Raw genomic sequence first — 24,521 nt, forward strand, 5'->3', positions numbered from 1 at the left:
CACTATTCTGGTTCACATCCTTAAGCACTTTAATAGGGAGCGCGGGCGATCAGATCAGCGGGTGAGCGCGCGGTCACAGGCTCTCGTGTGCGTTGCGTAACCGTACGTGTGCGTTCAGCGTGAGGCAGACTTACGAATCGAGGCAGCGTGCGAGCGTTACGCGGCTCAATCTCCAGAGATTTGTTGAACAGGTAGTCGGCGAACTCCTTCTCCGTCATGTCCTCCATCGGGTTCAGGTTCTCAAAGAACTTCTGCAACACCAACAGATGAAAATTTGATGGTTATTCTTTTCGTTTTTCAGGATTCACAGATGAATTTAAAGTTCAAAAGAACAGCATTTATTTGAAACAGAAATCTTTTGTAACATTATAAATGTTTTTACTGTCACTTTAGATTGAGTTGAGGCATTGATGATACAATAAGTATTCATTTATTTAAAAAATTGAGTGTAATGAATGTGAAGAGTTGATTAGAGCTGGTGTTTCTGACCCGTATGTCGTTTTCCACACGTAAGCAGTACGGCTGGTTCTGGTACTGCTGGATTTCCCCGGTAATTTCCGCCACTTTCCGCCGTTTGCTGAAGTTGATCAGCTCTTTGCCGTGTCTCTTCAGGAAGTCTGGATTTCCCTCCTCAGTTTTCAGAATATTTGTTAAATAAATCCCTAAAATGAGCAGATCACAGACAAACACACAGTCCTGTCAGAAACCAATGGACACCGTTTCCAAAATAGAATAAAGTAATGAAAAAAAGTTATTACGACTTCATCTCACAATTCAGACTTTGCTTCACACAAATTCAGGTTTTTTTTTTGTTTCCACCATGTAATTTGAATTTTTCATCTCACAATCCTTTTTTCATCACAATTGTGCGTTTATGTGTCACAAATAGGACTTTTCTTCAAATGGCCAGATTATATCTTGCAATTCTTTTTTGTTTTTTTGTTTTTTTATACCAGAAATGACTTGTTTTTGTTTGAATCAGAATTGAGAGAAAGAACTGTAGGATAAAAAGGTCACAATTACCCTTTTTATATGTTTTGGAAACAGAAAATTGAATTCCGAAAAAAAAAGTCAGAATTGCAAGATATGAACAGAATTGTGAGACATAAATTAGTAATATTAAGAATAAAAGTCAGAATTGCAAGATTTAAAATGTGCAATTTTTAAATAAAAAGGCAGAGTTGCAAGATATAAACACAACTACAAATTCTCAGTTACAAGGAAAACATTCAGAATAGTGATATAAACTCAAAACTGCAAGATAGAAACAGAATTGAGAGACTTAAACTTAAACTGTGAGATATAAATTCTCAAGTTTGAAAAAACAAAAACAAAACAAATCTGAATTGTGAGATGTAAACTCAGCATTTTGAAAGAAAAAAGACAGAATTGTGAGACCTAAATTTGTAATTTTGAGAATTGGAATTGCAAGATTTATTTTTTTAAGTTTTAAATAAAAAGGTTGAGTTGCAAGATATGAAAAGAAATGCAAGATATAAATTCTCAGTTATGAGAAAAATTCTCAACTATGAGAAAAAAAAAAAGCAAATCTGAACTGTCACTCAGAATTTTGAGAGAAAAAAAAGTCAGAACTGCCAAAAAACTCAGATATCTGCCTTTTGTAACTCTGCAAAAAAAAATTATTTGTGAGATATAAAGTCGCAATAAACTTTTTCTTTCATTCTGCATTGGAAAAGGGGCTTCTATAGAAAGCGTGTGTGTAAAACTGTAAAAAGGAGGAGGACGTACCAAAGAAGGGCACACACGGAGGGTTGATGGACCTGAGTTTAGCCAGATACTTCTTATAATGATCTTCACTGAGTTCATGAGCTTCCTCCAGAATCTTCCTCTGCCTGCTCGGGATTTGCTGAAATACAATCACACGCAGGACGAGTTACACGATGAACTGTACTAGCTCAAGTACTAATCCAACACTACTAATTACACACATTCAAAACTCGTGGAAACGCGCTCACCTCAAAGGTGTGGTCGAGTCTGTAGACGGGCGATGAGTTCATGGCGCTCACCACCTCCAGAACGCCATTGAAGTTGTTGAGCTCCTGAAAGACCTGCAGGATCTCGATGATGCGCGATATGACGGCCACACGCTCCTCCACGTTCTCCGTCTCTATGATGCACCTGAGAAATAGAAGAAAGCTTTAGAAAACCACACACACACACGAGTGATACGGCTCTGAATTAAACACGCGAGAGCGTGCCGTACTTCTCGAACCACAGCGTGAGGTTGGTGGTGTGGCGGATCATTCGCAGCAGGTTCGGGGAGTTGATCTCCTTGTCTTCTTTAGTCCAAACGCTGCCCACCAGCTCTGACGGCTGAACCGCCCTACAAAAGGTCAAAGTTCGCAGTTACATTTACATTTCTGTGTGAAACCTCCAAGTATGATCAGAAAAAAAAAAACATTTAGAAAAGCACTTTCACCTCTAAAGGATGATTTAGACCTAACATAAAAAAATACATATTCAATACTTAAAGCACGACACCAGAAGAGCAGGGAGAAACTTAAACTATAGACCTCACCACACTTCCACAGTTGATTAATCACAAAATATTAAGAAAATTGTTTTATATTACTAGTTTCTTTGAATGCTGTGTTTAAATACGCAATTATTTGCCATTATTTGCATACATTTCCAGAAAATAAATCTGAAGATTGCATAAAGTCAAGTTCGAAATTCTTGTTTGATTTTGTTGACATGGAGAGGATTTTGGATTTCTCTTTTTATCACTGCATAAAACAGCAAATACTGTCAACAGACAGAAAACAAACATTTTCACCATGTTTTTTATGAATAAAATGTTATAAAAATTCAGGAAAATTATTTTTAAACAATCCCCTTGGTAAAATCTTCAGAATATAAAGAGGAATAAAATTCTAAAGTTTGGTGTATGTAAGTGCTGCTGAAGTGGAGAAACAAATTTTTTTAAGATATGGATTGGAACTGAAATCTACCGACACAAATGGATCAAATGCAATTAAATAAACACATAAATGTGTATTTTGTATGCTGAAGACATTTTATGGAACAAAATAGACCAAAATCTCTAAATTGACCAGTGCATGAGAAAAAAAAAAACAATGGTTTTGTCTGTAGTGTGTTGGTTTACTATACTTTATCTATTTGCGTCTGAGGATTTCAGTTCTAGTTCACATATTTAAAGAGTTTTTCCTCCACTTCAGCAGCACTTACACACACCAAACTTAGCAGTTTTATTCCTCTCTATAGTCTGAAGATTTTTACTGAGGGGATTTTGGATTTCTCTTTTTATCACTGTATAAAACAGCAAATGCTGTCAACAGACAGAAAACAAACATTTTCACCATGTTTTTATAAATAAAATGTTATAAAAATTCAGGAAAATTATTTTTAAACAATCCCCTTGGTAAAATCTTCAGAATATAAAGAGGAATAAAATTCTAAAGTTTGGTGTATGTAAGTGATGCTAAAGTGGAGAAACAAATTTTTTTAAGATTAATTAATTGGAATGGAAATCTACTGACACAAATAGATCAAATGCAATTAATAAACGCATAAATGTGTATTTTATATGCTGAAGACATTTTATGGAACAAAATAGACCAGACCAGTGCATGAGAAAAAAAAAAACAATGGTTTTGTCTGTAGTGTGTTGGTTTACTATACTTTATCTATTTGCGTCTGAAGATTTCAGTTCTAGTTCACATATTTAAAGAGTTTTTCCTCCACTTCAGCAGAACTTACACACACTAAATTTAGCAGTTTTATTCCTCTCTATATTCTGAAGATTTTTACTGAAGGGATTTTGGACTTCTCTTTTTATCACTCTATAAATCAGAAAATACTGCCAACAGAAAGAAAAAATACTTTTTCGCCATGTTTTTGGGAACAAAACATTATAAAAATGATTAAAAATTATATATCAGCAATCCCTTCAAAAAAAACCTTCAGAAAATAGATAGGAATAAAACTGTAAGTTTTGGTGTCTGTAGGTGGTGCTGAAGTAGAGAAACAAACTCTTTAAAGATATGGATTGGAATTGAAATATACAAACGCAAATAGATAGAATGCAATAAACACTTAAATGTGTATTTTGGATGCTTTCCTTTCACTAGTCTAAAAGTCGTCATGTTATGGAAGCAAAATAGACCAAAATCTCTAAAATGGCCGGTGCATGAAAAGAAAAAAACAATGGTTTTGTCTGTAGTGTGTCAATTTATTATACTTTATCTATTTGCGTCTGAAGTTTTAAATTCCAATCCAGATATTTAAAGAGTTTTTTCTCCACTCCAGCAGCACTTACACACACCAAACTTAGCAGTTTTATTCCTCTCTATTTTCTGAAGATTTGTACTGAGGGTATTTTGGATTTCTCTTTCTATCACTGCATAAATCACAAAATACTTTCAATACTTTGATTCAAATACTTTTTTGCTACATTTTTAGGAACAAAACATTATAAAAATGATACAAAATTATATATCAACAATCCCCTCAGTAAAAACCTTCAGAATATATATAGGAATAAAACTGCTAAGTTTGGTCTATGTAAGTGCTGCTGAAGTGGAGAAAAAAGCTTTTGAGTAAAAGGCCTTTAAAGATATGTATTGTAATTGAAGACTACAAATACAAATAGACTAACCTAAAAAATTACCAGTGCATGAAATAACTATGGTTTTGCTTTGATTCATCTAAGAGCCTGAACACATACACAAGCTTCACTCATTACGGCAGACGTCTATTGTAATTCTATTTACCGTAACATGTTTCCTGTTCATTCAGAAACACAGAGAAACAAACGTCTGTGGAAAATGACAGCATGACACAGAAAAGAAGTAAAAATCACCCAGAATGCTCCTTTAATCAGGAGCTGAGGTGTTTTGAGTGTGCGGTTTGTTTCTGTGTTTTGGGAGACAGGGGCACAGAGCAGCCTCATGGGAAACAGAGCTGAGGTGGTGACCTTGGGTACGACGCTCACTGCCTGTTCCCACAGAGGTGAAGGGAAGTGTGTGTATGTGAGTGTGTGTGTGTGTGTCACAGCTGGACTCTCTATTGTGTTAAACTGCCCCATTTTCTGTGCAGACAGTTGCCAATGGAGCAGAAAATAAAAATACAAACAGGAAATCCAGCCTTTTCCCTTATAAAAAAACACAACAATAAAATACAAAACGAAACAAACAAAAATGTTTAGGCCTGTGCATTTCTTAATTCTGACTAATCAAGTACTTGACTGATAAATCATGAGTACTTGAGCTCCATCCAGCTGTCTAACATTATGAACATCTTTACAGTCACTTGATCACATTAACGCATAATTGATGAATAAAAGTATTCATTAATTTTTACGTTTTCTTTGTTATTTTTTAAGCCTAAATTTAAGATTTATGTATGTGAACTGCATATAAAATGCCTATGCATTTGGGTTACACAGTTTCAACAAACTAAAAAACTCAATGTGATGCATATTTGTCAGTCAAATTAAAATCTGTGTTTATTATTAACAAATTCCATCTATTTGCTTTCATTTAAATCATTTTCAAACTGCATTTATTAAAACTGCTTAGAATCAGCATAAATCCATCCACTGTGAAAACAAGTTTATTAAGTTAAAATGTATGAACTTGGTAAAATATGGCTATATGTGGAACAAGCAATATTCACTGAGATCAGACGTAATATATGCAAACAGTTATTTGTAAACTACACAATTTTTTTTCAAAGTGCAAAAATCTGTTTTTTAATGTATGACTACAAATATGCATCACATTAAGTTTATTTGCTTGTTTATGTTCAAACTGTGTATTCCAAATGGATGGAAATTTGATATGCAGTTCAACTATAAAAAGCTTACATTTAGTCCTAAGAGTGTACGTTGTGTTTGGAATAATTTCATGATTAATTTATGCCACACTTCTGGTCACCGTCTGCTTATATGAAAACGAGCAGCATGAACAATCAGCTAAATATCTCCACTGAAGAAAAACAGGGTTTGATTGGGTAAATAGTGTCAGGGGTCAGAGATCATAGGCTGAGTATCGCACCTGTAGAAGTCGGACTCTAGCAGCGTGAGCTGTCGGGCGATCTCAATGGGGTGAAGGGTCATGAGGTCAAACTGCTCCGTCTGTCCCGCTTTACACAGGTGCCACTCGATGGGCGGCGGCGAGCTCTCAAACGTGATGTTGTGACTGGGGCCGTTGGCTTGAGCCTGTTTCTTCCTCTGGATGATCTTCGTGATGGACTCCACCCACTTCCTCATGGCCTTACCTGTGCACAGGTGACAGGACAATTTAAATAAACTATTAAAATATAATATTTCTCTTCAAGTCACGGTTTTATTCAGTGTACAGCTCTACTTTTGATGTATTCATCTACACTTTGCCAAATTCCGTTGATCTCAGTTATACAGTAAATATTATTTTTACTCCTAGATTTGACATAGTCATTTCCATAGTTTTATCATCACTGTTGATCATGGAGTTCTGGAGATTTGTGTTCATACCTCTGACCATGCCGATAAACTCCTCCAGTCGCCGGAGCAACTGAGCGTCTCTCTCAAAGTCATAGAAATGGTGCTCGACCCAGTGCCTGCACACATTCAACACCCTGCAGACACAGATATGCATGAGAGACAGCTGTTACTCTGTTACTTATGTGTGTGAGTGAGTCTAAGTGTACGAATAAGTGAGTGTGAAAGAAAGTGAGTGACTGTGAACGCATGTGAGTTTGTGCCAGTGTGCGTGAGTGCACAAGTAAGTGTGATGGTGTGTGACTGCGAGTTAATAAGTGTGAGGGTGTGCAAATGTGTGTGGGTGAGTTGGTGAGTTGGTGAGTGTGTGAGTAAGTGTGAGTGTGCAAGAGTGTGTGTGAGTGTGCAAATGGGTGAGTGTGCGAGATTGAGTTAGTGACTGCGATTAAGTGTGCGTGTGCAAGAGTGATACGCGAGTGTGCAAGAGTGTTTGAGTGTGAAAGTGTGAGTGTGCGAGTGTGAGTTGGTAAGTGGTGTATGTGAGCAAGTAAGTATGAGAGTATGAGTTGGTGAGTGCGAGAGTTGGTGAGTGTGCGAGAGTGTGAGTTGGTGAGTGTGCGAGAGTGTGAGTTGGTGAGTGTGCGAGTAGGTGTGTCTACATGACTGGGTGAGTGTGATAGTGTAAGTTGGTTAGTGTGCGAGTAAGTGTGAGTGTGCAAGAGTGTGTAAGTGTGTGTTTGTTTGTGGGTGTGCAAATGGATGATTGTGCGAGAGTGAATTAGTGAGTGCGAGTAAGTGTGCGAGCGGGTGAGTGTGATAATATGCAAGTGTGCAAAAAGTGTTTGAGTGTGAAAGTGTGAGTGTGCGAGTCTTAGTTGGTGAGTGGTGTATGTGAGCAAGTAAGTATGAGTATGAGTTGGTGAGTGCAAGAGTTGGTGAGTGTGCGAGAGTGTGAGTTGGTGAGTGTGAGCAAGTAAGTGTGAGAGTGTGAGTTGGTGTGTGTGTGTGAGCGCGATGTGTGCGAGTGCAAGTCGGTGAGTGTTTGAGTGTGCGACTGTGAGTTGGTGAGTGCAAGAGTGTGTGAGTTGGTGAGTGGGTGTGTGTGAGCAAGTAAGTGTGAGAGTGTGAGCTGGTGAGTGTGAGAGTAAGTGTGAGTGTGCGAGAGAGTACGAGTGTGATGGTGTGCGAGTGCGAATCGGTAAGTGTGCAAGAGTGTTTGAGTGTAAGTGTGCGAGTGTGAGTTGGTGAGTGCAAAAGTGAGTTGATGAGTAGGTGTATGTGGGTAAGTGTAAGCAAGTAACTGTGTGAGTGTACGAGTGAGTTGGTGAGTGTGCGAGTGTGAGTTGGCGAGTAAGTGTGTGTGTGTGTGTGTGTGTGTGTGTGTGTGTGTGTGCGCAAGTGTGAGTCGGTGAGTGAGCAAGAGTGTGCGAGTGTACCTGAGCTGTACAGGCTGAACGAACTCTTTGCGGAAGCGTTTGAGTTCTGCGCTCAGCGGCTGGTCTCCGTTCTCCATGGCCATTTGATCCGCTTCTGTGGGTTTGGGTTCGGGAATCTCAAACCTGGATCACAAACACACAGACAGCTGTATTAAGAGACAATTCTGTGGATATGAGAACTTAAAAAATAAAACAGAGTAATTAATCGGCTAGGCCGTTAGCAGCCCGTTATGCGGATGTTTGCAGTGCTGATTGTGTGAATGCGAGCGTCTGACCTCTCCATGAGCAGATCCAGCAGCTCCTGAGGTTTACAGAACGATCGGTACGTGGTCAGAAACGTCCTGACAAAATTGGGATCTGTAAGAAAGAGGGAAATATTTTGTTTACCAAAAACCATTTGATTATGTTTGTCAAACTATTTCCGTCCATCCACCATACAAACGAAACAGTCCTGCTAAAGGTGAAAAATTCAGGAAATACAAACTACATTCACCTTAAATTATTTAAAAACTACTAACTACAATAGTATCTGAACGCTACTGAACTAACACAGGAGTAAGGAGAATCTTGGTGCTTAAATAAGATGAAAATGAAGTAAATGTAGTCTATTTTAGGACCATTAAATTTTTTTCCATGATGAAAACTAATTTCTCCTGACGTTTCTTCACATTCAGCCATAAAGCAGTTTTCAGATGGCTCTCATTGAGTTCAGACACAGAATCAATCGCTCATTATTCAGCGTTTTAATACATAGAGTCGTCAGAACTGATCTCAGGCCTGTGTGTGTCCGTTTGGAGCGGAGCATGATGGATCTGTTCTGTTCTGACCGACGCGAACAATAGAAGCTCAACTCCAAACAATCGGCCTGGAATTATTCTAGCCAGGAAACAGACACTCGGCTCTGACGCACAAGACACACACACACACACACACACACACACACACTTAAAATAGATCCAGCACTGCTGGATTGAGATTCTACAGTCTGTGACAGTGAACGCTCACACACACTCACACACACACACTCATTAACGTGAGGGTCACTCACTAACGATCATTAACCCTCATCCACACCCTAAACGATCAGCAGCGCTGTGTGTTACACAGGACACACCTTTTTCCCCTTCACACACACAGTTTTCCTCCAAACGTCTGTTTCCTGAGCCTTATTAGAAACCGCTGGCTGCTGGACGGTCCCGTGGAAAGCGCCTCTATATTTACCCCGACCCTCTGCGGGAGGAAGTGTACTCGGGTGAGCGGAGCGAGTAAACGCCCATCACAAGAATGCAGAGTGACCCGCTCACGGACACCAGGACACCAGGACACGAGGACACGAGGACAAGAGGACATCACTCTCACCCAAACACCAGCACGACACACCGCATCATTAACACATATCAGATTTTCCATAAATAATGATTAGTACAATTATTAATTTTTCAATTGATTATGTATATTATGAGTAATACATTGCTGTATATGCATATATATAATAATTTATTATATAATATTATAATTATCCATCTACTCAACCCAAACCTAGTTAATGTTGAGGTACAGGTCCGTGTGTGTAACAACCTGCTGCTCTATTAATAGACACATTAACACTTGTTACTGTTCTGAGATTATTAGTTCTTTTATGAGCTTGAGTGATTTGGGTCGAGTTTATCCCTAACAATCACACACACACACACACACACACACATACACACAGGAAGGACACTGCACAGATAACACAGCTGAACTTGTTCTAGAATAGCGCTTGTTTTTGTCTCTTATCAGCTCTGGTTGTGTTATCGGCGCTAAAACAAAGCAGGTCATCACACTGTGATCTGTGACGTAAAGCAGACGAATGTTCACAGATGCTGAGGAACGAGCAGAAAGCGGACGAGGTTTCAGTGGGACGGGATCTGAGCTCACTGTGCTGCCGCTGCTGTTGTTGTTGTTGAGACTCAGGTTGTGAAATACATCAGTAATGCGCATTAGCGCTGGCTCATGAACTGCCTGTACGATGGAGAAACTACTGACTGCACAAAATCCAGCAGAAGAACATGCAAAACCAGACCGAATCAAACCTGTGTGCTTGTTTGGGACAAACTGAGTCAAACACTTTTGGAACAAATGTTTGAAAGACATGTCTTCTGTTCACCAAGGCTGCATTTATTTGATCAAAAAATACTGTAAAAATTGTGAAATATTATTACAGCTTAAAACAGCTGCTTTCTATGATGACGTTTTAGTGCCACATTAAAAAATAAAAATAAAAAATCTAAGATCACGAGATTTGAGTCAGAATTATTCTCACAATTTTGACTTTATTCTCAAAATATTACGACTTTAATTTCGTAGTATTTTGACTTTATTCTTGTTCTTTCTACTTTATTCTTGAAATATTACAACTTTATTCTCGTAGTATTTCAACTTTACTCTTAAAATAATTTGACTTTATTCTCACAACATTTCAACTTTATTCTCGTAATTTGACTTTATTCTCAAAATATTACATCTTTAATTTAGTAGTATTTCGACTATTTTCTAAATATTTCAACTTTATTCTTGTAATTTTTATTTTATTCTCGTAATTTCGATTTTATTCTCGAAATATTATGTCTTTAATTTTGTAGTATTTCAACTTTTTCTAAATATTTTGACTTTATTCTCGTACTATTTAGACTTTATTCTCATAATTTAGATTTTATTCTTGAAGTATTACATCTTTATTCTCATAGTATTTCAACTTTATTCTCGAAATATTACGTCTTTAATTTCATAGTATTTCGAATTTATTCTCATAGTACTTCAACTTTATCCTTGTAGTATTTTGACTTTATTTTCTAAATATTTCGACATTATTCTAGTAATATTTTCACTTTACTCTCGTAATTTCAACATTACTATACTCTCATACTTTCAACATATTACGTCTTTAATTTCGTAGTATTCCGACTTTATTTTCAAAATATTTCAACTTCATCGTCTAAGTATTTTGACTTTATTTTCTAAATATTTCGACTTTATTTTCTAAATAATATTTCAACTTTATTCTAGTTAAATTTTTTACTTTACTCTCATAATCTTGACTTTATTCTCATAATTTCGACATTATGCCCGAAATATTATGTCTTTAATTTTGTAGTATTTTGACTTTATCCTTGTAATTTCAAATTTTCTGAAATATTACAACTTTATTTATTTTTTAACGTGGCACTAAAACGCCGTCGTAGTAAATATCTGTTAAAATGTCATTTATTCCTGTGATCAAAGTTGAATTTTCAGCATCATTACTCCAGTGTCACATGATCCGTCAGAAATCTTACTCACCGGCATACATGTGGAAGGTCAGCCTCTCGATGAGCTTCAGCACCGTTCCGGCTTTGATGATGGGAATGCCGGACTTGGACTGGACGTTTTCCTCGAACACGACGTTCTCCTCGGAGTCTGGCTCAGCGAAGCGGTACACCTCGGCCCCGGGGAGCCTCATCTGCTCCTCCTTCTCCTCCTGCAGCATGGCCGTGTCCAGCATGCGCTCCAGCGTGGAGCGGTACTGCAGCGAGATCAGCGCCGCCATCCAGCCGTTCTTCTCCTCCGCCGATTTAGCGGCGAACACCACGCTGTTCCCGTCCTTCAGGATGATCTCGAAGGCGTGCCGGTACTCGCCCTCTTTATCGTCCTTGTCGTTGATCTGGACCTGTTGAGGAACACATGAATGTTCAGCTTCGACGTGGCGCGTGAACGTCTCCTCCAGCTAAGGCTGAGCCACTTCCTTCATTTCTGAATAAATCAGCCATTTGAACAAATCGGTTGAGTGAATAATTCAATGACTCACTCATTAAGACAGTACAATGGCACCTACTGGCACTTTTAGTGTCATATTTAGTGTTATTTCTTTTTTTGTAATATTTTTATATATTTAATTAAAAATACAAAACAAATTAAATCAATGCTGAATCAAAATATTTCTTTCTAAAGCTACTTTTGCATGTTTATTCAATGCTTTTCCCACCCAAAACAATAATGACTTAAACTTTTTGAAGAGTAATCTCTCAGCCAACATTGATGTGATATTAATTTGTGAATTATTAGATTAATTAATTGCCACATTATGTAGTTAATTAGATTAAACATTTTAAATTACTTGACAGCCATAGTTACAATTTGAAAGTTACTTTTAAAAGTAATGCATTACAATGTTGCGTTACTTTATAAAAATGTAACTAATTGGAATACTGAGTTACTTTTTTTTGAAATGTTGCATTACTTCATAAAAAAGTAACAAATCGCATTACTTAGTTACTTTTTTGGAAAGTAATGCTTTACAATATTGCATTTGTGTTATTTTTTCCTCATCTCAAATGTCAAAAATCTTAAATCTGTCACATGTTCTGATAAAAATCGCGGTTTTACTTCTTGCCCACCTTCCTCATGAAGAACTTCTCCTTGAGGCGGTACTCGGCGGCGCTGGCTCCCGGCAGACGCGGCTGGCCGTGGTTGGACTTGCAGCAGATCATGAGTCCGTCGAACAGGAAGATGTGGCGCTCGTGTTTGGCGCCGACCCGCGTGAGCGTCCCCTCCATGATGAACTCGTTGCAGCACTGGCCGATGTCTTTGCCCTCCCAGCCGTCGATGTTCCTCTGGATCTCATTCATCTTCTTGATGGCCAGATGTTTGCCCTTCATCTGCTGACTGTAGAAGCGGCACGCCGACTCGCTGAGAGACACACGACACAGACGACCATCAGGAGACGACGGCAGAAAAACACGACTGGGCTGACTATCGATTCATGAGCCAATCGTTATGATGAGCTGATAATGATTCTTTAATCCTAAGATCGATCTTTTATTTGTAGCACCTGTAATAATCACACTAAGCTTTGTTACTTTTGTCAGGTTTCAAATTCGGTCAGTTTTCATCACTAAATTCAATTAGTAAATGTGGTTTTGTTGTTCTTTAAAGTGTGGTGACAGATCACTGATCATCTCTTCCTCTTTACTACTAGTTATAGCAGCGAACAAACATGAGTAAACAGCAGAAGCATCAGAACAACTTACTCAACCATGGAACAAATCAATCAGTGATTTGACTGCAGAAAGATCCATGTCACCTAACTTCACATTTACCTCAGGAAAGAAACTCAAATTTATGACTCTAGAAATGAGCATTTTAAATATATGCACAGTATTACATATTCATTATATACTTCTTAAACTACTGTCTTTATTATTTGATGCATGTTAAAAAAAAAGTCAGAAAAACAAGTTATAATTACATGCACTGTTTAAATGCTTAAATTTTAACAACATATTAGAGCAGAAACACACATTTTGTACAAAGTTGACTTAAAAAACTGCCTAATGTGCAAATAAAATGCTTGCATACAACTTGCATAAAGTTTGTATTTGATTGTTGATTATAATATCAAGAAGGGCTATTTAGTATTTTAATTTAATATTTTGGGCTCTGTTGTTAATTTTAATTTATTAATTATTTTCGAATTTTAGTAAAACTAAAATGAATATTTTAGTTATTAATATAACATTTATATTTTGTAAACTATTAATATTTTATTATTTTTTATTATTATTATTTTACCTTTTTAATTTTAGTATAACTAGACTATTATTATAGTTTTTATTAACATTTTGAATATTTGGGCTTTTATTTAATTGTATTTAATTTTAGTATTTTGTGTTTGTCATTTACATTAGTTCTTTTTTTTTACATGTCTATATAGTTTTTACTTTTATTTCAGTTTGATCACATTAAACTAAATAAAACTGGAAATGTTGTAGCTGAAATAAAAAAAAAAAAGTTTAAAATGTTTTATTTTATTTCAATGAAAGATTATTTTAAACAAGACAATTTTTCTCATTTTTTAGTTAACTATAATAACCCTGGAGGAGAGATTGTTTTCTTTAGAAAAATTGACTAAACCTAATATATATCCAAATAAATCAATCTGAAATCAAATCAGAACCAAATCAAATCAAGAGCTTCTGAATCGGAATCAAATTGATTAGTGAAATCTGTGTCAATACTCAGCCCTACAAACTATACTGATGGAAAACATGAAAATATCAGAGTAAAGCTGGAGTAAACAGTATGAGCAGTGCTGTGCAATGATCAATCATGACTAATCACATACAAAACAAAAGTTTTAGTTTACATAATATATGTGTGTGTGTGCACTGTGTATATTATGTATATACATTGAAAATAGTTACATGTATGATGTATATATATATTTAATATGTAAACAACATTTTTTAAAATATATCCATGCATGTGTCTATTACACATATATATGATGCACACAAAAACTTTATTTTGGATGTGATTACTCATGATTACTCATTGCACAGCACTAGTACGATCACTGGTGAGGATGAGGAAGGAAGGGGAGATGAATCTGCTCTTCACACACGTGTGTGTCTCTACAGCACTGAGACTAAACCAAGTCCTGGAGGTTCCTCAACCTTTACATAACCAGTTATCAATGTCCAATCAGCTTTAGGATCAACAGTCCTCCAGGACCTGAAGGAGACACGCTTCTACAGCACCACAATGACTCTAAGATGTTCTTAGTAGGAGCAGGAGCCTGATTGACTCTGGAGTTACAAATCACAGGACGGGGACGAGGGAGGAACTACTTCAAGACGTCTTACTTCTGAGTGTATTTGTGGACACGCTGAGACCGCAGACTGTCCCTCCTCATGACCGCGGCTCACTGAAGAGCGCCACACACTGGAGCAGAGCCACACTACACTGTTACACTAGTGTTACACTGTTACCCTCAACACACACACACACACACACACACACACACCAAAAATGAACATTTGTGCTCAAACTCAGTCCATCTCCTGTCGTCTCTCACATCAAAATCCAGCCACATTTGTTTAGAGCTGTTTTGGATCTGTGCAGATTTCTCTCCTGATTCAGACCAGACCATTTTTTCACTGGAGGAAATGTTATTATGGATTATGGATTACGGGTTTGTCTTCTCAAGATTTGAACTGATTGGTGTGGATTACTTGTGGATTATTGTGATGTTTTTAATCAGACTCTCATTCTGACGGCACCCATTCACATCCATTGGTGAGACGGTGATGACACATGTCTACAAATCTAATGAACAAACAAACTAATGAGCACATTTCCATGTAATGTTCATTTTTGGGTGATTCTATTGCTTTAAACCAATTTTTCAAACATTTACCGTCTTCATAACTAAGAGCTGTTTTACACTAAACTCAAATCACTCGACTCCCAATTAAATGTGGCATTAGTAAAATCAAGAATAGTGATTCTCCAAACAATTCTGCTCAACTAAATCAACTTTTCATCAACACGACTGAATTCTAATCATCTGAGATGAAGCTCGTAATGATCAGGACGCAGCCGACGGATTCTTTGTTCTGGTCTAAACAGCAACAGCGTTCACATCTGCGTGAATAAAGCGGGAAAGTGATGAGGAACAGACACGTACCGTAAGATCAGCCATCCTTTCCACATACACGAACGCATAAAACCACAAAAAGACGAGCAACAGCGCAAAACCAGCAGAAATCAGGTCAGATCCTCATGATTCCTTCAGAGAGCGAGCGAGTGAGACCCAGAGCCGCTTTCCTCCTCATTCTCTCTCTCTCTCTCTGAGAACAATAACAGCCGGGACGCCCAAACCTGACGCAACAGACCCTCCACCTCCACCCGTCCCGCTCACCGCTATTTTAGGGTCAGAGGGAAACACATGAGGGCCTGATGGGTGGAGACCCGCACGCTCGTGTGTGTGTGTGTGTGTGTGTGTGTGAGAAACACTTTCATCACGTGTGTTTATGAGACGGACGGGACACAATGGGCAGCCAATCACTCCAACCATAACAGTTTTGAACCTTAACAGCATGTTAACAAACGACACGTCATCTGAATTATGATCAATTACTTTTATCATTAGAATTCAATATTTCATTACAATTTTTTTTTATAATAAACCTGTTATTAAAAAAGTAAAAACTGTAAAAAAAAAAAAAAAAAACTGTAAAAAAAAAAAAAAAAAAAAAAAAAAAAAAAACTGTAAAAAAAATAAATAAATAATAATAATAATAATTCTAAATAAAAAAATAAAAATTGTAAAAAAATAAATAAATAAATAAAATAAATTAAAAAAAATAAAAAAAAAATGCAACAAATAAAGTGTAAAAAAGCAGAAAGTTTCCTGTTAGGGTTAGAGTTGCTGTATATAAAAACAATACAAGTCTATGCAGTGTCTACATTTAGAGAGCTGAATAAACGTGTGTGTGTGTGTGTGTGTGTGTGTGTGTGTCTGAGGCGTCTCTTGGCGAGGCTCTTTGAGCAGATTCTCTCCATGCTGCTCTGCAGGTTCAGTAGGGCTGTAATGGCCTGTTTCAGACACTCTTTATCCTCCTCATCCTCACTCTTCTCCTCCAGTTGCTGTAGACGAGCAGACAGACGGTCAACAGACAGAGACGGTCAGTATCTGGACTCATCTGATGACGATTTAAGTCAGGCTTTCTTAAACCTGGCTACATCAGTTGATGGTAAAATTAATTAAACCACAAAAAAAGTCACATTTAAATAAATAATTGTAAAAATAAATTATATTAAATATGAAACATTATATTAAAATTAATCGATAAATATAAAAAATATTTTTTTTTATAAAATAAATCACAAACACTTACTCAAAATGAATAAAATCAAAAATGTAAAAAATGAATTTAAAAATAAAAGCTAATCACAATAAAACAGAAAATTAAATAAATTATAAAAATAATTTTAAAAAATTCAAAATGAAAGCAATAAAAAACACTTACTGAAAATGAATAAAATCAAAAATGTAAAAAATGTATTTAAAAATAAAAGCTAATAAAAAAATATCAAAACAATTAAATCATAAAACAATTAAAAAAACAATTCAAAATACAGAAAATTAAATAATTCATAAAAACATTTTAAAATAATTCAAAATAAGAGCAAACTGAAATAAAACAACAATCACATCATAAAAACATTAAATTAAAAAATACATTAATAATTTAATAAAATAATAAAACATTTTTAAATGATAATGTAAAATTTTTAAAAATAATAATTTTAAAAACTCATTTAAAATGTATTAAACAAAAATCAAATATAGAAAATTTGTATTTTTTAACAAATGAAAGCAATCAAAAAACACTAAAAATTAATCAAATCAAAAATTAATAATTATCAATAATTTAATAATTTAATAAAATAACAAAACATTAAAATGAATTAAATGATAGTGTAAAATCAAAAATGTAATTTATATTAAAAACAAAAATTAAATAATTCTGACCCATACAACGTACAAATATACCCGTGATACTTAAGACTGGTTTTGTGTTCCAGAGTCACTAATACAATATTTACTACTAATTAATTACATCTTTAAAAAGAAAAAAATAAATATATAATTTAAAAATAAAATCAAGTAACACAAACTCGTTAAAACTGAAAGAATTAAATTTTAAAATGAGCATGTGAATGTGTTATTAAATGACCGAGTGTGTGTGCGTCTGTAATGAGTGAACTGATGAAAGTGTGTGTAAGTTTGTGACGCAGGAATCATCATTTATCTCATCAGCTCGTGTGTGCAAACACAATATTTCTAATTTCAGCCGCTTCGATGTGAACGAGAGGTCTGTACGTGGCAGAGATTTGCCTGTTTCTGCTCCACAAATCCCTCCGAAAGAATCCAGGAAAGCAGCTTAGGGCTGCTGGGAATGCTGGAGCTCTGGAAGAGGCACATGTTCACATCCTTGTGACTCCAGACACAATCACTGATCCCAGATCCATCCACACCAGTGAATGTAGGCCAGTATAATCACACAAGTCATTTTTAAATTAAGACAATTATTTGTGCCTCATTTGGTTTCAGAAGTACCGCATGAGTCAGTGAGGTGCACTGTGGGACGCGTCTGAGACACTCGCCTTTAAAATCTCGAAGTAATGCAGACAGTGGTAGACGGGCGTGAGGAGTAACCGCGGTAAACGTACTGCACGGCCTCTTTGAACCCTTCACAGATGGACTGAAACACAAAGACACACGCGTTCATGTCGACATGCCGATATATTCACAGTCGTGTTCCCATAGTGCCGTGCGTCTGTGACTCTGACCTGCAGGTAGATGGCGGCTCCGGGTTTGGACAGCTGACTCAGGAAGTGGTCGTGGAAGCCGCTGCGCAGGATGTCCTGTGCGTACGTCTCGTAGGGGTCAAAGGCCAGCTCCTGAAAATGGCCCACGCCCCACAGTTAATCAATGACACGCCCGCGCTGACCTCCATTGTTACGCCACGGGGTCAGACGCCGTGAGAACACGCCACACTCGCACAATCATCAACATGACAACGACTACGAAAAACACAACTTACACACAAGATTTGGCCAAGATCACTTACTAACGGTGCTAGGTGACACAGCCTCAAAAACACAAAAAGTCATTTTAAAATATTTTTAAAACAAATTTATAATATAAATTAAAGAATATAAATAATAATAATACATACATTTGCATATAAATATATAATTTATTATTAGTAATTGAAAATTAAATTATTAAAAATAGTATTATTATTATTAAATAAAAATATTACATTATTAAATAATTATCAGAATATTTTAAAAGAGCAAAAGCAAAAGTTTATTATGAAATAACACTGTTAGGAATAAAAAAAATACATACAATTACATTATTACTATTATTAGTACTAAATTAATTACATTATTAAACAATTCTTAAAAGTTGCTATTAATTAAAAATCAAGTAGTTGAAATATTTTTAGGAATAAAAATGTATTATATTAATACTATTATTACAATTAATACAAAAAGTAAATAAATTACAAATTATATTTACATAAAACATAAAAGTATGATTGTTATAAATTACATAAATTATACTAAAATAAAATAAGTTCAATTATTACTAGTCTAATTAAATTAAAGATTTAATCATTTATTACTGTCATAATTAAATAAAAAAATAAATTATTTGTTATAAAAAATAATTTGTTAATAAAAAAGTTTATATTATTAGTACTGCTCAATTAATTACATTATGAAATAATTATTACAAACTGCTATTAATTTAAAATCAAGTAGTTGATTATGAAAAATAATATTGTTAGAAATAAAACAAATAAAATTAATTACATTACTACTATTATAATTAACTTAAAATAAATTATTAAAAATTATGTTTATATAAAAGTATAATTATTAAACATTTCATAAAAATATACTAAATAAAATAAATGATTACTAGTCTAATTAAATTAAAAATTCAATAATTTATCATAAATTGTAATGTTACTGTTAAAATATTATTATTACTAAACTAAAGCAATTACTCTACTAATTATTACTGTTATTATAATTAACTTAGAAATATAAATGTATAAAATGATAAATTTCATAAATTATAAATTGTAATGTTACTGTTAAATAAATACATTTTATTAGTATTATTATTAAATTAGATTAATTATTGAAGTTATTATAATAAAGATATTGCAACAAAAGTTATTATAAATTGTATCATATCAATTATGTTGTTATTATTATATACATATATTCAAACAGTTATCATTTTAAGATTATTAATAAATCAAGTAAATCAAATAATTATTATTATTAATTAATTAAATACAATAAATTATAATATTAATCCTAACCCTAACTCTAATATCAAACAAAAATAATTTAATTATGACCACTATTATTGTTAAAAAAAATGTTTAATGATAAAATAATTTACAATAAATTTTAATATTACTGATTTTTTTAATTATTGCTCATAATAATAATAATAATAATAATATTCAAAGTTTGCGAACAAAAATCATGAATTGACTGGTTTTCAGCTGTAGGTGCGACTGCAGTCACTGCACTCAAACCGACTGCACGCTTTGAGACGTGGCTACACGAAGTGATCGTTTGTTATCTGTGAGCGTCTGACCTCAGCGAGATCCTCGAAGCAGCTGCCCACCAGCGGGTGAGGACTGCCCTCGTCCGTCATCTCCACCGTGTCCTCGATGAGCCCCAGCAGCTTCACCGTCACCTCGTGGATGTCCACGATCCGGCTGAAGATGTTCTCCACGTCCTGCGGGAACACGCACGGGTGAGCGGGGGAAAGAGCCGCGGGAGGATGGCGAAGAGCGGGACTCACGTGAGGGGAGAACAGCATGGCGTTGGAGGCGAAGGGCTCGCGGAACACCTTGATGATGAGGTTGAGGTCGCGCAGGTACTGACGCACCTCCGCCATGAAGGCCTTCACCAGGTCGTAGTAGGCCTGCTCCTCCGCCGCCGACGGCTCCTCGTCCATCAGAGGAAACACGCTGATGTCCTCCTCCACCTGATGGAACATGTCCATCAGCACCTGCAACCATAGCGACAGGGGCGGGGCTTCAGACAGAGCTGGGCGGAGCTTTAATCCGCGTCAGAGAAGCAAACGCGAGACGACAAGACGATCCACACCGACTCACAACGACAAACACTGATCAGCGAAAGACTTCAATGCTTCAGCCCATCTCCGTCAAAACAAGACACCCATTAATATTATAATGTCATTTTATAGTTCCATCATCAAATAACATTATTATTGTCCTTTAATTAAATACTTATTTTTGTGCATTTTCATTTAATAATAATAAATATTCATAACAATGTGTATTATTAAAATATTACTTTTTTATAAAAAAAAAAGTAACACTTTAAATTACAATAATAATACATCATTATGTCATGTTTCCTAAATATTTGTTGCTTTATAGTGAAATACTGCAATAACAAATATTTGAGGAAAATTGTAATATACATTGTTGTTAATAATAATAATGTCATTTTTACTATTATTAAGTATTAAAGTATTATAAGTATTAAAAAATAATAGTAATAATATATTATTAATCATGTATTACATTTGAAAATGCAATAATAATATCTTTAATTCTGTTTTCATTTGGCTTTTTTTTTATATTTAGTAATAAAAATCATTATTGTTATTATCATCCAATATAAATATTTTTTTAAATAAAGACTACTAATACTATATTATTTTATTTTTTTTAATTTTACATTTTTACTGTGAAATATCATAATATTAATATTTCTTATTTTGCTTTATTTTAATATTTTTTATTTAATGTTTATTTTCAATTATGTAATATTAATTATTAATTTTGTAATTATTGCTTTTAATTAGAAAATATAATATTATATAGTATAATAGTATTTTAATTCATTTCTAAAAAATGTTTTAATTTGTTATTGTTTTTTTATTTTTTTTGTTGAAATGTATGATTTGATTATTTTTTTGTTTTTGTTTTTTTAAGAAATGTACTATTATTATTAATAATAATGTATTATTATTACTATTATTTTTAAAATACTAATACTTGATAATGATGATAATAATAATGACATTATCAATATTAATAATGATGTGTACTACATTTTTTCCTCAAATATTTGTTTTACAGTGAAGAATTGCAATATTTATTATTTTGTTTTTATTTGTTTTTCATTTAGTAATAATTATTATATTTATTATTATTATTTAATAAAAATATTTTTAAAAATAAAGATTACTAATATATTATATTCTTAAAAATTCTTAAAAATTACAATAGAAATATTTCTTATTTTGCTTTATTTTATTTAGTATTTTTTATTTTTCGTATGTAATATTAATAATTAAGAACATATAGATTTTTTAAATGATTGATTTAATTTAAAAAACATAAGTATTTTAATTAATTTTTAATTTAATATTTTTTTATTTAAAAAGTATTACTATTATTAATGTATTATTATTATTAATATTTCAAAGAAAACATTTATACTTTATAATGATAATAATAATAATTTTTAAAAAATAATAATGATAATTATTATTATTATTATTTTATAGCTACATTAATATATAGCGGTTACATTTTAATCAGAACAGTAAATGTGTTCGGTGTGCTGCACCTTGTCGGCACACATGGCCACAGTGATGTCCTGCTGCGAGATCTCATAGTGGCGAATGTTTCGCACGTAGTTTCCGGCCAGCTTCAGTATATCGGCAGAGATGTACTCCAGCACCGCCACGATGTACACCGACACCTGATGATCGATCTTATAACCCAGAACCTCCTGCAGGACACAACAGAGCCGTCAGTGTCACATGATCACAAACAAGGATGTCAGTGAAGCACAGGAGCGTCAGCGCCCTCGTCTGGACAACAGCGGTACTGCAGACTCAAATCCACACTGATTTTTATTTTTAGAATTTTCATTACTTTACACAATATATTCATTTTTATAAAGTAAACTTAAAAACAACTTAGGCGATATTTCTACAAGTATTTTAAGAGAATATATTCTAAACTATAAAAGAAGCGGCGCAGCACCTTGAGGAGCGGGTGAATCTTGTCGACGGGCAGCGCCAGCGGGTTCCTCCTCTTCCTCTTCTCTATAGCGGCCTGAGCGTCTGCGATGGCCCATTTCTCGATGGGGTGCGGGAAACTCCTCTGCACGCGCTCCTGAGCGACACAACGACACGCGTGAGAAACACACACGGATCACACGTGGAGCGTCACAACATCAAACACCCACAGATGAACGGACGCTTCTTCAACACAACACAACCACAGAGAGGAGGAGGAGGAGGAGGATAAATCAAAGGAATCTAAAGCGTAGGGATCCGAGCATGATAAACCAGTGACGGTTTAACATGATCTACAGCACAAACTAAAGCACCTGAGCGTCTCACAGCGCCGTCTGTGAGCAACAACCAAACACAGCACCAGTTAGTGAAAACACCAAACCTGCATTTATTTCATCAAAAACACTGGAAAAATACTGAAATATTTTTAGAATGTAAAACAGCTGTTTTCTATGTGAATAAGGGTTAAACTGTAATTTATTTCTGTGATGCGCAGCTGAATTTTCAGCATCATTACTCCAGTCTTCAGTGTCACATGATCCTTCACAAATCATTCTAATATGCTGATTTGCTGCTCAACAAACATTTATGATTATTAGCAATGTTACAAATGTATCTTTGTGGAAACCGTCACACATTTTATTTGGCATCTGTTTTGTCCTTAATAGATCAGAAGCATCATTTGCTGCAGCGGTGTGTGACGGTGAGTTCACGACTGTGATCCGCCTGACCGTGTGTTTAGTTTTACACTAGTGTCGTGATGCGTTAAACGTGTCGACGACGGCGTTCACCTCCACGTCCTGTACGGTGCGCGGCTGAGCCTGACAGAGAGTGTTGAGCAGCACCAGGATCAGGCCCTCGATGTACTGCAGCGCCTCCTGCTGGGACGACAGCTTCGGGTGCACCTGATTCAGCACCTGAAACACACACACAACATTAAGAAACCACTAAAATCATGCTAAAAAAAAAAAGAAAAGAATTTTATATATATATATATATATATATATATATATATATATACATACAGTGGGTACGGAAAGTATTCGGACCTCCTTAAATTTTTCACTCTTTGTTATATTGCAGCCATTTACTAAAATCATTTAAGTTCGTTTTTTTTCCTCATTAATGTACACACAGCACCCCATATTGACAGAAAAACACAGAATTGTTGACATTTTTGCAGATTTATTAAAAAAGAAAAACTGAAATATCACATGGTCCTAAGTATTCAGACCCTTTGCTGTGACACTCATATATTTAACTCAGGCACTGTCCATTTCTTCTGATCATCCTTGAGGTGGTTCTACACCTTCATTTGAGTCCAGCTGTGTTTGATTATACTGACTGGACTTGATTAGGATGAATTTAAATGAAAAAAATTTAAATAATTTTAGCAAATGGCTGCAATATAACAAAGAGTGAAAAATTTAAGGGGTCTGAATACTTTCCGTACCCACTGTATATACACATTATATATGTGTGGAAAAAAATGTACAAAAAATTAATATTAAAAAAAGCCACACACCTGTCTATATAAGACCTTACAGCTCACAGTGCATGTCAGAGCAAATGAGAATCATGAGGTCAAAGGAACTGCCTGAAGAGCTCAGAGACAGAATTGTGGCAAGGCACAGATCTGGCCAAGGTTACAAAAAAAATTCTGCTGCACTTAAGGTTCCTAAGAGCACAGTGGCCTCCATAATCCTTAAATGGAAGACGTTTGGGACGACCAGAACCCTTCCTAGAGCTGGCCGTCCGGCCAAACTGAGCTATCGGGGGAGAAGAGCCTTGGTGAGAGAGGTAAAGAAGAACCCGAAGATCACTGTGGCTGAGCTCCAGAGATGCAGTCGGGAGATGGGAGAAAGTTGTAGAAAGTCAACCATCACTGCAGCCCTCCACCAGTCGGGGCCCGACGGAAGCCTCTCCTCAGTGCAAGACACATGAAAGCCTGCATGGAGTTTGCTAAAAAACACCTGAAGGACTCCAAGATGGTGAGAAATAAGATTCTCTGGTCTGATGAGACCAAGATAGAACTTTTTGGCCTTAATTCTAAGCGGTATGTGTGGAGAAAACCAGGCACTGCTCATCACCTGTCCAATACAGTCCCAACAGTGAAGCATGGTGGTGGCAGCATCATGCTGTGGGGGTGTTT

At 35.3% G+C, this 24,521-nt stretch overlaps 1 protein-coding gene across 1 annotated transcript in view; it reads right to left on the reverse strand.

The window, feature by feature from the left end:
* Positions 1–24,521, reverse strand: part of sos1 (son of sevenless homolog 1 (Drosophila)) — a 40,839-nt gene that overhangs the window by 5,663 nt on the left and 10,655 nt on the right. The window contains 20 exon segments of the mRNA XM_051122348.1: positions 135–251; positions 490–662; positions 1,750–1,867; positions 1,977–2,139; positions 2,225–2,344; positions 6,039–6,261; positions 6,497–6,600; positions 7,900–8,022; positions 8,175–8,256; positions 11,221–11,587; positions 12,315–12,606; positions 16,220–16,347; positions 17,872–17,933; positions 17,936–17,969; positions 18,058–18,168; positions 19,898–20,041; positions 20,108–20,317; positions 21,913–22,077; positions 22,335–22,466; positions 23,161–23,286. Of these exon segments, the coding sequence (XP_050978305.1) occupies positions 135–251; positions 490–662; positions 1,750–1,867; positions 1,977–2,139; positions 2,225–2,344; positions 6,039–6,261; positions 6,497–6,600; positions 7,900–8,022; positions 8,175–8,256; positions 11,221–11,587; positions 12,315–12,606; positions 16,220–16,347; positions 17,872–17,933; positions 17,936–17,969; positions 18,058–18,168; positions 19,898–20,041; positions 20,108–20,317; positions 21,913–22,077; positions 22,335–22,466; positions 23,161–23,286 (2,994 nt within the window).

The sequence above is a fragment of the Labeo rohita genome, chromosome 11 (assembly GCF_022985175.1).
Source record: "Labeo rohita strain BAU-BD-2019 chromosome 11, IGBB_LRoh.1.0, whole genome shotgun sequence".
In the NCBI taxonomy this organism is placed as follows: Eukaryota; Metazoa; Chordata; class Actinopteri; order Cypriniformes; family Cyprinidae; genus Labeo; species Labeo rohita.